General features: G+C 38.9%; 1 protein-coding gene across 8 annotated transcripts in view; it reads right to left on the bottom strand.

Moving 5' to 3' along the window:
- Positions 1-5,095: 5,095 nt before the first annotated feature.
- ankhd1 (ankyrin repeat and KH domain containing 1) overlaps positions 5,096-17,988 on the bottom strand; it is a 144,603-nt gene continuing 131,710 nt past the window's right edge. For 6 of the 8 annotated variants that reach the window (XM_059990308.1, XM_059990313.1, XM_059990310.1 and 3 more), the window contains 2 exons: positions 6,546-6,713; positions 5,096-5,619 (listed from right to left, as the gene is read on the bottom strand). In XM_059990308.1, coding sequence (XP_059846291.1) covers positions 5,560-5,619; positions 6,546-6,713 — 228 coding nt within the window. In that variant the 3' untranslated portion in view covers positions 5,096-5,559. The remainder of the gene's footprint in view (positions 5,620-6,545; positions 6,714-17,988) is intronic. The other 2 variants (XM_059990309.1, XM_059990311.1) reach the window with 1 other exon arrangement.

Genomic DNA, 17,988 nt, shown 5'->3' with positions numbered 1-17,988 from the left:
ATTAAAGTCTGCCTTCATCAGGGCTAGGTTCACACGCAACATTAAGGCTACCTTTTCATCCAGATGAAAGCAGTTCTGATCCTATTTCGGAGATTTGATGAAGTGTTGATAAAGGGTTAACTAGTAGCCTGCCACTATCTCTCTCAAACAATATTTGAAAAAGGCTTTGCTACTATTGGCTGTACTGTGTGAAAATCGGATACCCTGCTTCCAGTGCTTACAAAAAGTACTTAATTGGCTGTAAAAGTTTGGAGTGTCATAGGTTGCTATGAGATTAACATGCTACATAAATATATTACTTTTTCCTTTTGTTCTTGACAATATGCATGTACCTAAACTGCAGATACAGCCTGATCCTTAAAGTTGATCTGACAAGTTAGTTAAAAATTACACCATAAATGGAAAGTCCACATTTTAAAGTATCTTTGGACACCTGTCACTTGATGTACCCAGGTCGCTTGGAACCATGTGTTGAATTTGCTATGGAAGTGCATCCTTTTATAACTCAATGTCAAAACAATTCATAAGGCATGCAAGAAATTAATAAACATCACTGAAAATTATTTTGAGTTGCAGGTCTACTCAATGTTGCAGTATTTTTACTGCTGAAGAAAAGTATATGCCATTGCAGTTTACAATAGTGAAAGATTTTCTTCTGAAAGGAACATTGCAGTCACACATGCATGCTTTTTACTATAGGAGCACTGGAGCATGTCCTAGACTTGCCCCCTGTAATAAGATTATCTGTGACATTTATCTGGAGATTTAAACTTGAAACACAGAATTATACTTAAACGTTTAAGGCTACTACCTTACTCCCTCTACATAGGGTCATGTCCAATTCTCCCTTTATTTAAAAATATAGCTGCATGGACCAAACATTGCTCAGAACAGGAAATATTTACACAGCCTGAAAACTGTGCAGCACTTTAAATGTTTTGTTTTGTAATATTTATTTATTGACATCAGCATTCAGCAGGCTGTGGTTTAACAATAAGCTACCAATTTCCAGTTTATTAATACAAATTGTAGCAGTATTGTAACTTGAAACACTAGCAATGTAAATACATTGAAACTAATGTTTCAAAGGTTGTGGTACATTTATGTAGAAAATTTATGGATTATATTATAACTATGGTATATTTCAAGATTATATTAACATGATATAAAAGAAAATTCCAGCAGTGTGGCAAACAAAAGCTACGTGCATGGAATCATTTCAATTACTGTACGGTCACTCACCCACATAGCTTAGAGGGAACAGTAGTCACATCTCATGAAACTTCACATGGGAAAATAATACTCAAATCAAGTTGCAGTGAGAATAGAGTGAACAGCAGTTTGGGATGAAGTTCTTATCTACAATGACGGCAAACAATATTAAAAAGCTGAGAGTTTAATGTCTTAAATTGCAGGATTTTGATGTATATGATCTAACCACAGGTATGTCCTTTTCCAGTAAGCACAAAATTTGTGCTGCTATTTTAATGGTTTTTATTTACACCCAAATAGCCAGGGACAAATAGGGTTTGTAAAAGTCAAGTTCATACCACAAGAATTAGCTACAAAAGGAAAGAGGAACAGTATGCTGGAAATACTGTGCAGATCAGATTCCATGAAGAGAAAAATCAGTTAACATTGAAGTGGATGGCTTTTTATTAGATTACACACCTTGCTTAAGAAAACAACCTACATTCCTGAGAGGCTCCAGTTTCCATTATTCATTTCAGCTGTGAGAAGAATTGGCCCTTTTCACATGTCACTGCCTTCCTGAACTTCTTTCCAATGAAAGATGTTCAAAATCAGCACCCAGATATCCAGAACGATGATACAGTTGTGGAAAATAATAGTCTACAAATACCAATACAAGCTCATTCTTAACATTTGTTTGTAACCTGTTCACCTTGTAGCTAAACTTATGAGATGCTGGACACATCACTACTGAGGTCTTTTCTTCCGAATTATTCAATTTTTGAAGCTTACTTTAGATCAATAAAGTAAGTTATTACCACAGTCAAAAGTTTTCTAATTTTTCTTGGAGAAAAAATATTAACTCAATCCTTTTCTCCCATTAACTGTTGCCTCAAACTAGAATTTCACTACTTTTCCCCCAATACTTTTTATAAAATATTTGACTTGAAGACAACAAAGCATTTCCCATCATCTTCCTTTGTAGCAAACCTTTTCACTCCCATCTATTCAAGCTCTGATTTCTATGTCATGTGTTCTCTTTTATCATTACTGAAGTGAAAGTCACCTATTCCATTCACCGCCTCTGAAATACCCAACTGAAATGTGAAATCATTCTCTTTGATGTTCATGTTTTCAAGATAATGTTTTGATAAGGTGAACCATAATACTTCCCTGCAGGCCAGTTCCAAAATAGCATCAGCATGTCAACTGCTCTCAAATTCACAACACTGTCAAAACTGACCAAAATTGAGGTTACAATTAAAAATAACACAGCCAGCAAAAATTTATTTCTAATCGATTTCATCTCAATACCTAGTTCCTTACATACCCTTAATCTCCACAATCTTGGTGTACTGTTCAGTCAAAGTTCAAGTGTAATGCGCTATTCATGTCACAACACACACAAGCATCACTGCCTCATCTCAAACATTTAAACTTCCTCCCTGTCAATGCTATGTCATACCTAGACCCTACTATTTAAATATTTTCCTTCCTGGTTTCAAGTACCAGTCAATGCAGAATCCAGTTGTCTGGAGTACATTCCACACTCAGTCTGACTCACTAACTATTAGTTTAATAGTTTAAGTCTATATTTTAATGTCCTCATATCTTTCCCAAATGGATGTCTTGCCTCATGTTCTTCAAAGTTCAGTTTTCACCTTTTGAACCTGCTTCTGTTCATTTAATACTGATACTTAAGTTTCCATTTATGTGGACTCCATCCCAAACTTCCTTGCTGATCGGTATTTCAAATTCCATTGCAAAACCCTACTCAAACTTTATACTTGCAAACTATGTTCTACCTATTCCCATCTTCTCAACTCCATCTTAAAGTTTCAAAAAAAATATATAATTGACAGAATGAAGAATTGTAAGAGTTATCTTGATTTTAACTAAAAATCTAAGCACCCTGTAGAGGTTTTTCCGTAGATTTTATAAATAGCAATGCAGATTTACAGATAACGCAACATAAATGCAACATGTCCAAATTGCTAGATTCTATTTAATTCATTATTTTGATATTCCAAAGGTTGTCAGCAAATTAAGAACAATTAAAACTTAATGCTGTACATTTTGTTTAAACATGGGGTATGTGGTGAATTACATCCACAAGATTGGATCCAAAGGCCAGGAATAATATGGTATCCCTTTATCAACACTAACCAGGAACTGTAGAGAGAAATAAGCTTCACCTTATGCTCTTTCAGTTGCTGTTAACCACTAATATTTTAACTCAAGTATTTTCTACCCCATGAATTTATAGTGGTCACAACATGGAAGGCAATTTGGCTTGAATACCTACCAGCTCTATGCAAAAATAATCAAGCTAGTCCCACTTTCCCATTTCTTCTCATGGCCTGACAAACATATTTTAAACCATTCTAACAGCATACCAACCTCACTCACCCAGAATGGCTATTTCATGCACATTAAGTTTAGGAACACTTCAGCGTTCTCCTTCCAACCCTATAGTCCAGTGTTGCAACTAGTTTTCATTTATGAGGACTCCATTCCCAGACTTCCACACTAACCATTCTGCATTTCAAATTCATAATTTCTACAAAACCATATTTCAGCATTATACTTGCAGATCATGGTGCACCTTCTCCATCTTTACTGTATTGTATATTCATTTTCAAGGGGTAAAAGCAAAAATGTACAAATTCTGTCCCGATGTTACACTGAACTAATGTAGACATTTAGGTAAAATCTGTTGTGCTAATTCAGCCCAATTTTACTGTATTATTCCCTATATTTTCTTTGGTGGAAATAGCAAATAGCTACTAGAAACTGAAAATATAGAAAACTCAACAGGTCAGAGAGCATCCATGGAAGGTGACAGCTATTTTTTCAGGTTGAAAACCTTCTTCATAACTGGTAAACAGAGAATAAAAGTTAGTTCTAGTTTACACATATACAGTATGTAACCAATATACAAGTATGTTTAATTTTAATCTGCTCATTCGGCCTAGCACTTTAGTATTTGTTCTTAACAGTTTCCTTAACTCTTGAAGTTTTTTTTTTAAATCAACCATTTATGGCCTGCTAAAGAAAATTCTGAAACAAAATTTCCAACTAATTTTAGGCTAAGCTATGTACAATTTACAAGAAAAGCTTAATGCTTGGTACCAAGAAGAAAAAAAACAAGCAAGCTCGGTACCAAGAGAATATTAGCGGTAACCCACAGAATCTAGTTGCTTATAGATACGTAAATGAAAATATTGATGTTCCAGAAAATTACTTTAAAGTGGAAAAGTCGGTGAAGATCAGATAAGCTAGTATATAGAGTTCCTTGCTCATCTTATAGTAGCATAGAGAATATTCAGCCCTAATAATGTTGGTTCCATTACTTCTAGAAATCAACAGAGCTGCCTAGTCTGATGGTGCCCTTTCTTATTCCCAAAGTCATCAGGGAAGAAACATAATACAGCAAGAGAAAAAAAGATTCTAATCAGATTGGCAGTAATGTTTTTAGACTATCACTATTTATTCAATGCACGTAGTCAGAAATAAGAATGATCACCAATTGTTCTTAAAGGAAAATGTAAATGACAAGGACAAAAGAAAGAAATTAGTACCTACACAGGTATTTAATAGAGTCTTCAGATTTACTGATTTGTGCCAAACTGAAAACATATATCCATATTAAAAATTAAAATACACCTAACTTCATAAACTGAATCAAAGTATTCTTAAACATTATCCTAGCTTTAGTAAAAAAATGCAGAAACAATTTAAAAACATTAAGATTTGTTTGTATTACACCTTTTGGATCTGTATTTGTAGGCTTTGCGCTTGATATGTTATTTGTACAAGGTATTGTGATATAAATACAAATTACAAAAGGCTATCCCTTAGTCTAAATAATTAACTACTAGCAATAAAGACGCTAAAAGTGAGGTACTGTTCATTTTTATTGAATATTAAGGTAAATATTTCACATTAATACAGGCTACATAAAGTAGAGCCACTATACGACATGAAATTTACTCTTGTTTTAACCCTTTTTAGTATGTAAACAATTATACATGTATTTACCACTCTAAAACATCTGGATTAATTCACATAATTATCTAGTCCTCGGCTGCATACAAGCAGTTTACAGTACTGTTTAGCCAGCAGCACAAGAATAGTCTGTCCCAAATCTTAAGTCAAAATGGCTAAACTAACCAGAGAACCGAACCTGCTATGCAGGCGATCACTTTGTTCATAGACAGTGGTAAATCAATTAAGTTCATGCATAACAGCCCACAGAATTTCAGTTAGGCACATCAGAAAAGTTTTGTCCTGTTAATTTCTTCCCAGATCAATTTAGTTTCAATCTCAGAAAGACACCTCAGGAATTTGTGGGCATGCTTGCGTCTTCTAGTTGACATGGTTCAGATGCACATTGCCAATATGTGGCGCCCAGGTTCCAGGCCACACCTGCAATTAAGAATTAAAACTGTATATTTAACAGATCTATAATATAGCTAATTACAAGTACACCAATAATCCATGTAAATGTTTTCAATGTCTTAATAGATAGGAGAGGTAATAAAGGAAAATTATTAAATCATTCCTCAGACAAGTACAGTTGTGTGCTTATTTAGTGATTTTAATAGCCTTCATTCTCTTAAAATATTTTCTTAAATTCCCCTTTTAAAATATTCTTACTTTTAATATGCTAGAGTTTTTGCTTTGTTATTACTTTCACCATTGAAACCAATTTATACTACATTCTTTGAATGTTTACTGCTAATATATAATGCAGTGCAATTGATTGCTTCTTAATGTCAGCAAATGTCATAGGGACAATAATGCAATAAAACTGAAATTAACCACAAACGTGGTTGATTACAAACAAATTATACATACATTATGGCAAATGGTATCTCAAATAACAAGTTCCAGATTTGTGAAACAATAGCTCAAATTATACATCTTGAAAACATTTTAATTAACCCAAGACTAATCAAATGCAAATTACAACTTTTGCACAGTGGTTTATGACAAGACAAATGCCTTGAAATTGGAGCTCATGTGTTGAAATGCAACCACTTGAGTAACAAAAAATAGCCTCAGGAAATTTACTAAATACAGGTTAAAAAATTTTAGGGATTGCTTTCATCTAAAAAGCTTTATCTGCACAACTCCAAATGGCAGTTATGTGCACAGTTTGCAGCCATTTTGGGTTTTCAACATGGGAAGTTTGTCAGTCTAAAATAGCTCAATATAGAGCAATTAAGAGGCTATCATGGAGAGGAACGAAAATGAACTTTGGCGTAGTGGAATTCGCGAAATATCTACAGTGTATCATAGCACAAATCCATTGCATTATGCTCACTATTGACATTTTTTTTTGTTCTAACCTGCTGGGGGTCAGCATTCTCGGAGGAGTTTGTGACAACTTTTATCATAGGATTCCAGGCAGGATCTGTAGCATGAAGTCCATTATAAAGAGGTGCCCCCGGGCCATCAGCCAACTGTGGATGTGGAGGGATCATGGCATTCCCATACATGGAAAGTGGCAAGCCCTGCTAAAAAGATAATAGTTTGAAGTTTCACAAAATAGCCAAGAGATTTTTTCCAAGTTACTTTTATGTTTTGATATATCTTTTGAAAGGCTGCTCTCCAAAAGTTGTTCCCCATTTAACTAACAGTTCATTCATTTGAACGCAGGTAGAAAATTAAGATGGAGCTTTAATGATGAACGACAACTAAGGCTAGCCCAGAATGTTAAATCACTTGGCATTCAGACTGAAGTAGCTGGATCCAGCATTGGCTTAGTGGGAGAAACCAGTAGATGGTTTCACTCTGACTGATGGCCTGTGACTTGTGGTATGCCAAATAATGTTGTGGTGGGTATGTTGTTGTTTATCATCTATATTAATGATTTATTAATGTAATGAACTTGATCAGCAAATTTGTGGATGACACCAAGGTTGAGGGTGAAGTGCACAGCAAGGAAGGCTAAGAAGCTTGCAGCATAATTTGACCAGGTGGAAAAATGGGCTGATGGAACTTAATGCAGACAAGTGTCAGGTCAAGAGGGGGCATAGTTTTAAGGTGCTTCGAAATAGGTACTGAATGGATGTCAGGGGCAAGTTTTTCTGCTTAGAAAATGTTGGGTGTGTGGAATGCCTGCTAGCAGCAGTGGTGGAAGCAGATACAATAGGGTCTTTTGAGAGCCTCTTAGATAGGTACATGGAGCTTAGAAAAATAGAGGGCTACGCGCTAGGGAAATTCTAGGCAGTCTCTAGAGTACGTGACATGGTCGGCACAACATTGTGGGCTGAAAGGTCTGCAATGTGCTGTAAATTCCTATGTTTTATGTAATGCACTTTGGGAGAAAAAACCAGGTTAAGGCTTTTACAATGAATGGCTGGGCTCTAGAACCAAGGGACATGGGAATACAGATCTACAATTTCTTGAAGGAGGCACACAGACAGCTTTTACACATTGGTTTTCATAAATCAGGGCTTGAGCACAGTTCAAGTTTATTGTCATTATGTATACTATCAAACAAGAGAATGTTCCTCCAAACCAAGGTGCATAATACCGTACATATAACTCACACACAAGGTAGTATTAGCACAAATAAAAAGGTGCATATATGATACAAGTTAAAAAGTAAGCAGTATAACACTACTAGCTCTTAATACGTGGCGAGTCCTGGGTGGTGGCATGGAGTTCTTATGGTCTTGGAGAAAGAAGCTGCTTCCCATCTTTAACAGTGCTTGAACAAATACTATAATACCTCCTGCCTGTGGTAGGGATCAAAGAGATTGTTGGATGGACAATGCTAAAGGCCTGTGTACACAACACTACTGATAAATCTCTAACAGGTGGGAGTGAGACACTGATGATCCTTCTCAGCAGTTCTCACAATCCTCTGCAGGACCTTTCAGTCAGATGCCATGCAATTCCATACCAGATGGTGATGCAGCTGGTCAGGAGACTCACAGGAGATGGGATGCTATACTGAAATTGCACAAGACGTTGTTAAAGCTGAATTTAGGGAGGATTGCATACATATCTGGTCACCTATGTACAGGAGAGACATCAATAAGCTTGAAAGAGTGCAGAGAAAATTTACAATATTGTTGCTGGGACTTGAGGATCTGAGTTAGCAGGGAAGGTTAAATAGGTTAGGATTTTATTACCTGGTGTGCAAGAGAATGAGGGGAGATCTCAGAGGTATACAAAATTATAAGGGGTTAGGGTGAATGCAGTTGGCTTTTCCCACTCAGTGAGGCTAGAGCTAGAGGTCATAGGTTTATTCGTGCAAATTCTGAGGGGGTAACTTCTTCACTCAGAGGGTTGTGCGAGTGTTGAATGAGCTGTCAGTGAAAGCAGCAGGTGCAGATTCAATTGTAAAGCCTAAAAGAAGTTTGGATAGATACATGGATGGGAGATATAGAGGGATATGGTCTGGATGCAGGCAGATGGGATAGGGTTGAACATCAGGTCAGCATGGACTGGATGGCCAAAGGGCCTGTTTCTATGCTGTATTACTCTGATAATAAGGATAGTTCTTAAAACCAGCTCTAAAATACACAACTTATTTAATTTTACAAAGTTACAAATGTTTCCAGTTAAGAAACAACAACCAAAAAGTATTTGTATGAAAAGCAGATTTTGTACTGATTACTTATCACAAGCTCCTTTAAGATAATCACAACCAACTAAAGTAGGAATAATTCTATGCTTGGCATTAAATCAAATTTGAACATTACACTTGAAGGTAGGAAGGAACTTATTTCCATTTTCAGAAAATTTTAAAGCTTTAATTGTAGCAATAAACATTCTAATTACATAGGTCAGGCAACATCTGTGAAATAGAAATTCAGATGAAAAGCAGACAACCTGGTTTTGAATGTTCAACTTTTTGTCCGTTATATAGCAAGAAAATGAGTCCTGAATCCATACAAATCACATGCTAGTCCCATTTTATTCTCCCCATGTTTTCATCAAATCTCACCAGATTCTACACCTTACATGTGAGCTAGGGACAATTTATAGTGACTGATTACCTAGTAACCCATTCTTTGCTGGGATAAACTGGAGCATCTGGAAGAAGCCAAGAATCAAACAACTGGAGGTTCAGTATTATCATTTAAAGTAAAATTGGATAGGTATATGGATAGGAATGGTGGATTATGGGCTGAGTGCGGGCCAGTGGGACTAGGTGAGTGTAAGTGTCGGCACGGACTAGAAGGGCCAGGATGGCCTGTTTCCGTGCTGTAATTGTTATATGGTTATATATGGAGGCATATGCAAAGTTAACTGGAAAATGATTATACACACTGTGAATAGGCTTTCAAGATTAAGAAAAGGCTTGAGTTAAGTGAAAGTATCTATTTCCCTGTTCATTGCAGCAGCCATTATATTTATATGGTTATTCTGTTCATTTAGTCACACAGCACAGAACAAGCCCATCACATACATGCAAATCAATCCAATGACCAGTACTTGGTCCATTGCCAACTATGCCTTGTAATTGAATTAAATTGACTTTATTACTTACATCCTTCATATAGGTGAGCAGTAAAAATCTTTTACTGTCTAAGTGTGCAATGTGCAATTTATATTAATTTGTAATAAATAGTATGTACAACAGGACAGTCAATATAACACAGAAATACAATTCTGTCAGCATGAATTAATCAGTCTGATGGACTGGTGAAAGAAGCTGTCCCAGAGCCTGATGACTCTGGTTTTTGTGCTGTGGTACCGTTTCCTGAACGGTAGCAGCTGGAACAATTTGTGGTTGGGGTGACTCAGGTCCTGAGTGATCCTCAGCCCACCTCCCACTTTTTTTTTTATTTTTTAAAAACACACCTGTCTTTGTAAATGTCCTGAATAGAAGTTCACATCTACAGATGCGCTAGACATCAAATATTCTGCCAGATCCTTCTTAAATGTTACCAGAGTTGCTGCCCCCACTGCCTTTTCAAGCAGTGTTCCAGATTCCACACTGGAGTGCCCATCTAGTTGGCACCTTTTCCCTCATGAGCATGTAACTACACTATTTGTCAAAACTTGAAAATCTCAGAAAATATCTTCCTTTTTTCTTCACAATCGCACAGAAACTGTGATTTCAAATACATTCTATACTTGTCTATTCTCCAGACTTTCTTAACCCCTCTATACGCATAAATATTCCCATCCATGGTCATAATATCCAATAAGTTATAGTGCCATCATACAACACATACACAAACAAGGCCATCATTGACAAGTTCTACCTTTCTAACATACTTCATACTTCCCTTCCATTCTTTTAAGTCGTATATTACACTCCAAGTAAAAATTTGATAAACTTTGGGTTAAAAATTAAGAATCAATTTATAACACTATAAGGCAATCAAACCTACATGAAACATTGAGCAAAAGATAAACCAAACTCAGGATGAAGTCACTACATTGATGGAGTACAGTAAGGTATGCAGAGAGTGGATTCTTGTCTAGAATTAAATATAAAAAATTATTTATGGTGCTGGTAAAATGCAGAGATTAGGTAAGTGTGCAGCAAAAGGAAGCCTAACATTCTTAAAATGTTGCAAACTTCTTGAAAAGAATTAAGGTTAAGTTATTAAGACATTGAAAAATATAAAAATGGACCATGTTAAATTTAGCAATGAACAATTGGTTATGTTCAGTTAACGACATAATTACGCAGATATTACAAGACTCCAGGGCCATAGTGCAAGAAAGTGGCACAGGCAAAATTCCATTTATGATCTTATTGACTGGTGAAACAGCCACGAGCTAAGTAACTTCATCCTACTTCAATTTCTTCTGCACTTGAATATTTATATAGTAGCAATCATAATTTAGATTCCTTCTTAAAAGAATTTCTCCACCTTGTTCAGACCCGTCAATCAGGTTGCTTCTCACTTCGAAATTCCAAGAGATTTAAGCCATACCTGCCCAACATTTCATCAACACCACACACCCTTTCTAGATAATAGTTCATAAATAAGTTGCTGAACAGTTTCCAATACATTAATGTTCTTCCTTGAATGAGAATACAGCACATTGCACCAATGCCCAGTTAATTGAAGCATAAACTCCCTACTTTAGAATTCAATTCCACTACACAACAAATAACACTAACTTTCCAAATTACTTGCTGTACATGCATGCTGGCCATTTGTGAATACTATATGATACCCAGATGCCTCTACATCTGAGACCTCTGGAATCATTCTCCACGTAGATAATGTTTATTACTTGATAACAGCGACAATTAAAACAAAAACAAACCATAAGAAAATGGATGAGTCTCAAAAAGGGGATTAAAGAAATTGTAGGTACATTGAATGATGATTTTTAAACCACTATTTACAGCAGGGGAGTTAACAGGGTGTGAGATGTTCCTAGAAAACAATTAGTGAATAAGGAATTCATCAAAGGAAAATAACACAAATAAATAACCCTATGAATTTTAGGGAGGTAAACAAGAACACAAGACGCCCTCCTATAATCTTGTAACTCTTTTCCTAGCCGGGAAACATTCTAATCCATTAGAAAAGTGTGTATGTCACTCTTCTAATTCAAGAAAAGTGATAAAGGGAAGCCAATGAATTATAGACCAGTAACATAAGATATCTTGTCAGGAAAGCCTGACCCATAAAACATTGAAGGATGGCTTGACAGAATAATCTGAAAATTCAGCTAATCAGAGAAAGCCAAATTCAGTTTGTAAAAGCTGTCATGGTGGATGGGTCCAACTGAAATGCTGGAGGTGAAAAACGTAACACAAAGGAAAATGTTATATGAACTTCCAGAACACATTTTCAAAACCCTTTCTTAAATACTCTAAGTTGAACCTCCTGGAACTGAAGACATATTAGGTCCAAGTTGCTGAACGAGGTGGGGAGATGCAAGATGGATAGGTAAGATGTGGCCGACAAGTAACCACATTTAGGGTCAAAATAATTGATTTTTTTAATTTATGAGATTAAAAAAGATCTTAAAAATCTTCTGAATTTATAAAGCAAGGAATAGCTGAGATCCTGGCAGGTCTATGTGCACTATTCATTACATTAAGGAAAGATACAAAGACGCCAAAACTCCAAATTGTAGCTTTTATATTTAGAGAATCAATATAGAATGGCAAAGCAACCAGGATGAAAATAGGGGCTGCAGAAGGATGAACAACTGAACCATGACACATTGGTTCAGGGAACCATGAGGAGGCAGAGAAGCAAAATGTAGTTGTAACTGGGCTTCATACAGTCAGGAGAATAGATACAATTCTCTGCCACAAGGATCTCGAGTCCCAAAGGTTGTGTTCTCTGCCTGGTACCCGTGTTCAAGACATCTCATGACTGCAAAGGAATTTGGAGTGGGAGGGGATAGACCTTACTTTGAGAGATAATGAGGCACTGGTTAATAAACAAAAAGGTGCATAGCAGGTATAGGCAGGTACCAACAAATGGGGTACTTATGAGTATAAGAAATATAAGAGAACACTTAAGAAATCAGGAGGGCTAAAAGAAAGCATGAGGTTGCCTTAGCAGATAAGGTGAAGGAAAATCCCAAGAGATATGCAGGTATGTTAAGAGCAAACGGACTGCAAGGGGCAAAATCAGTCCTCTGGAAGGTAAGAATGGTATTCTATGAGTGAAGCCAAAAGAGATGGAAGAAATCTTAAATGAATTTTGCTAAACAACAAAGGTCATGCACCCAATACAGATTAGAAGAGGTGCTGTTTGCTGTCTTGAGGCAAATTAGAGTGGATAAATCACCAGGGCCTGTCTAGGCATTCACTCAGACCCTGTGGGAGCCATGCAGAAATGGCCGGGGCCCTAGCAGAGACATTTAAATCATCCTTAGTGACAGGTGAGCTACCAGAGAATTGGAGGTTGGCTAATGTTGATCCACTGATTAAAAAGGCTCTAAAGATAAACCAGGGAATCAGAACTGGTGAGCTTGGCATCAGTAGTGGGAAGTTATTGGAAGGTATTCTAAGGGACCAGATATAGGAGTATTTGGATAGACTGGAACTATGCACAGGGCTCCAGTCAAAGAAGCAATCATTTACTACCACTCTGGCTTCTCCCATAAAGCCAATGTCTAATCCGATTTACTACATCATCTTGAATGTATCCTTCAAGGAAGTTACCAGGAAAGATGATGAAAGCAGGGCAGTGAATGTTGAGGTCATGAATTTTAGCAAAGACATTTGACAAGGTTCTGCATGGGAAGTTGGTCAGTCGCTTTGCATTTAAAAGGAAGTAGTAAACTAGATTAGATGTTGGCTTTGCGGGAGAAGCCAGAGTGGTCGTAAATGATTGCCTCTCTGACCAGAGCCCTGTGATGAGTGGAATGTGTTACGAAGTTCCCGTGACTGGATGGCTTACCAGCAAAGATAGAGAGGTCTGTTGAAGTCTGATGGTACTATTTTAAAAAGTATTTATTAATAAAGGGCACAAAAAGAAGATTAATGCAAACATACAGATAATATACGTCCTCAATACTCAATCTAAAAACGCGGGTATAATAATAATCATCAATAAGCAATAACTCCATTGTTTGTCTAGGGGATATTGTATTGTCCGATGGAAAGATAAAAGTCACTGTCCTTTCAAGCTGCAGCTCTTTGGGTTTAAGAGAGACAGTTTTAAACTTGCCCGGGTCTTTTATGAGGCCAATCCGTTGAGTCGGAGGAGTTGGCTCCCCGTTGTTAGTTCCAAGTCGTTTTCCGTGGTACCAGCCACCAGCCCCCAGACAAGGGAACAGAACGCACGTGGCTTCCTTCAAATGGCTTCCCGCTATTACGGGATCGCTAGCATTTCTTCTGGTGCGTCTGAAGGGGTTGTTCCCCAGACCCTCTTTTATACTTCCTCACGGGGTCTCAGATGTCAATCAGGTTGGGATGATGCAATCCCTCAACCAGCCCACTCTGGTCATCCCCTGAGGGGCTTCAATGAATAGTACAGTACTCAATACACAACTTGGTCTTCCGGAGACAATGGCCATGTCCCATAGCTTTACATCGCTATGGGGGGTGGGGGGGAGAAGAGAGAAACATGACATCCTGCACATCTCTCTCTCAGTTCCTGGGTCTCCTGACCCAAATCAATAGTGATCTTGCGATTCTCTCAAAGGAGGGGGCTACCCCACACCCTTCGGCCACTCAGAGCTGTGGTACATTCATAACACCCCCTTTCTTCAAAGCGTTTTCACCAGCGGTGAAAACGAAGTAGTACAGAGTCTTACAGGATTTTAGAATCTAACACAATACAAAAACTTTTCCTTTTCACTACAGAGTAATACAGTTGTAAATTCATACAGCATCACTTCCTTTAATATCTTAACATCTTGTACCTTTCTAAAGTCCTGTAGCATCAGACTTCAATTTAATAACCACCTATTTTATTATTTGTTTTTCAGCAACAAAACTAAGGAGGTGTACTCTTAGCTCACGTGCATCTACAAAAGTTTATGTAAATACTAGTCTTTCGGTCGTTTTCAAACTGAACAGGCAGGCTTCCAAGGGGGTTGTCTTTATTATTCACAGGCTTTGTCAAAATCCTGTACAACTGGCTTTGCTATTTAAAAATGGCATCCCCCTTAACCGTCGCCTCTTTTCCGGGGAATTTGAGTAAGGTGGCGAGATAAACCCTCGCCCGTCTGTTCCCTAGGAATTAGTTTATCAACACCGTGTCCCAAACTTAGCCCATCTTCTGAATTTCCACCCACCTCTGTAATTTTACACAGGTGGCTAACCCTCTCGTCAAGCCCCTTCAGACTATGTGGTTTCAGTTCGACTTCCTTGCTCAAGCAGCATTTCAAATTCTGCCCTTTTACACCACACGCTGGAATAACAATAGTGTGGGGGGGGCCGGTCATATTCCGGCTTAATCTGTAAGCGATCTGCAGGGCTTAGAATTTCTTCATTCGATCTGGGAACTACAGATTTCCTGTTTCCTTCAATGATAATTCTCATCTCCCCATTCTTAAATTCTGCATTAACTTTGAACACACCTTACAGCACAAACACCTGGGAACTCTCACTTCCCACTATTACCAAGGTTAACCCTTTCTTCACTGAACCAAGTCTATCTGACCCACCAGGACGGCCATTTCGTTCCACTGAATCAAATACCTCAGACTTTTTCTGAGCTCCGTTACTAGGTTCAGTACCACGTGCATCCCCATCTTGGACACACTCAAACGGGACATTGGCCTCTTCCAGGCTTTCAATACCTGTACCCTTTTCAAATTCTAAGTTCCCCCGATCCTCCCAGGTACTCTCTGGGCATCTCCCTTCTGGAGTAAACTCAACCCCACAGGCTGAAACAACCTCATCTGCCAACCCAGCAGACTTCTTTGAGGTAAGGGCACCCTTTTCATCTAGGGCTGCCCTCATTTCATTATCGGGAACACCTTTAGAATTTTCAACTTCTTCAAACAGTTCTGCCAAACCAGACAGATCATCCTTGTCCAACTCTGGACCTCTTAACCGCTCTATTGGTTCCTCATCTTTATTTTCTGCCTCTAGGACCTTTCTCCTCACTAAAGGCAGATCTACTTCTGCTCCCTTACCCTCTTTCACTTCACTACTCTTCGTTTTACCACCCTCTAAACCCTAGTGGTACAGGGTCGGTAGAAACGTCTCGGCCAAATCAAAACTGCTCTCTTTCTCAGCTGCCTTTCTCGACATGCTGCGAGTGACCGCGCATGCGGGATAGATCTGGGACTCTAGGGGCGGAGCCTCAACACTCACCGGCCGGCCGGTCCTCATCATGGCTGCCCAAACCTTACCACCTGCTAAATCGTTACCGAGAAGGACATCCGCGTCAGTTCTTGGGAATTCTGATGGCACCCCTATTTTAACGGGTCCAGACACCAGCTCACAATCCATAATGACCTCACGTAAGGGCACCATTTCTATCCTTTTACTTATTCCCCTCACCGCAACCATTCCCATTTTCTGACCAAATTCTAGTACCTTACTGCTGATCAACGACAGCTCAGCCCCCGTGTCTCTCCAGATGCGTACGGGAATTGGTGGGTCCCCCTTCCTCAAAGACACAGTTCCATGTGACAGACAAGTCTCAGACCCTTCTCGTACTCTGTCTACCCGGGGCTCTCTTGTCGATTTTCTGATTACCACTGCATATCCAAGAGGGACTGCTGCTTTCCCTTTTCCCGTCTCCCTCCTCGGAGCAAAGCACCGAGACGCAACATGCCCGCTCTTCCCACAATTAAAACAGGTCAAGCCCTGAAATCTCTGGCCATCTGGCCTTTCACCCTCACTCTTACCACTGGCTCCCGGCGGGACCTCTGCCTCAGCCGGCAGACTTTCTCGATCGTTCCCACGGTCTCTCGGGGAACTTTTATTCGAGGAAAACTTTGTCTTGTGGGTTAGGGCATATTCATCTGCGAACCGAGCAAATTCGGAGATGGACTTATTCGGCTTCTCATTCAAATACATCTGGATCTTCTCCGGAACACAACCTTTAAATTCCTCAATCAAAATTAACTCCCTGAGACGCCCATAATCCTTGTCCACTATTTATGCAGTGCACCAACGGTCCAAGAGCACACCCTTCTCATGGGCAAACTCGGTATACGTCTAATTCCACCCTTTCTGTAAATTTCTGAACTTTTGTCTATATGCTTCAGGTACTAGCTCGTAACCCCGGAGAATGGCCGCCTTTACTTTGTCATAACTCTCCTCCTCCATGGACAACGCCGCATATGCCCGCTGTGCCTTCCCTTTTAACACACTTTGTAACAACGCCACCCACTGTGCTCTGGGCCACTCCTGATTCACTGCCACCTTTTCAAAAAGCAAGAAATAACTATCAACATCCTTCTCCTCGAACGGGGGTACTAACCTCAACGCCCGACTAACATCAAACTGCTCCTCTCGGTCTGACCCCTGACCGCGTTGCTCTTGCTTTAACTTCTCCATCTCCAAATCATGTTTCCTCTGTCTCTCTGCCTCCCTTTCCTTCTCGGTCCTTTCCTTCTCCTTCTCAGCTGCTTCTAGCTTTTTTAACTGAAGTTCATGCTCTCTTTGCTTCTCAGCTCTTTCCTGCTCCCTTTTCACCTCTAACTCCTTTAGCTGGCGCGCATGCTCCCTTTGTTTGTCGGCCCTTACTCTCTCTCTCTCGGCTGCTTCCAGCTGCTTTAACTTAATTTCATGTTCCAACCTTAATTTCTCCAACTCTAACTGAGCCATTCCACTAGCTGGTACCTTTTCAGGGATATTTTCCAATACCTCAGCTGCAAACACATTCTTCTCGATGTAATACTGAGTTATGGCCCTTTGCACCTCCCACTTTTTCATTGACGACCTCACCTCTGCGAGGTTTAACCCCTTCGCCAAATTTACCAAGTCTGATTTGGTGGCCGCCTCTAGCGCCTCCAGAGTCAGGTTTTCTATAAATTCATCCACGTCCATCTTTGCTGGTTTCCCGTCTGGCTACTCGTGTACCAGATCCAAGTTTGGACTTACAAGCCCAATTCACTGGCTCCACAATTTGGTTTAAAATCCCGGACGAGCCCCCAATTTTGTTACAAAATTTCCGTAACTGGATCGCTTACCAGCAAAGATAGAGAGGTCCGTTGAAGTCTGATGGTACTATTTTTAAAAGTATTTATTGATAAAGGGCACAAAAAGAAGATTAATGCAAACATACAGTTAATATACGTCGTAAATACTCAATCTAAAAACGCGGGTATAATAATAATCATCAATAAGCAATAGCTCTATCGTTTGACTAGGGGATATTGTATTGTCCGATGGAAAGATAAAAGTCACTGTCCTTTCAAGCTGCAGCTCTTTGG

The sequence above is a fragment of the Hypanus sabinus genome, chromosome 15, assembly GCF_030144855.1.
Source record: "Hypanus sabinus isolate sHypSab1 chromosome 15, sHypSab1.hap1, whole genome shotgun sequence".
NCBI classification, from domain to species: domain Eukaryota; kingdom Metazoa; phylum Chordata; class Chondrichthyes; order Myliobatiformes; family Dasyatidae; genus Hypanus; species Hypanus sabinus.
The sequence above is the reverse complement of the archived record's forward strand: the minus strand, read 5'-3'. Positions and strand labels throughout refer to the sequence as shown.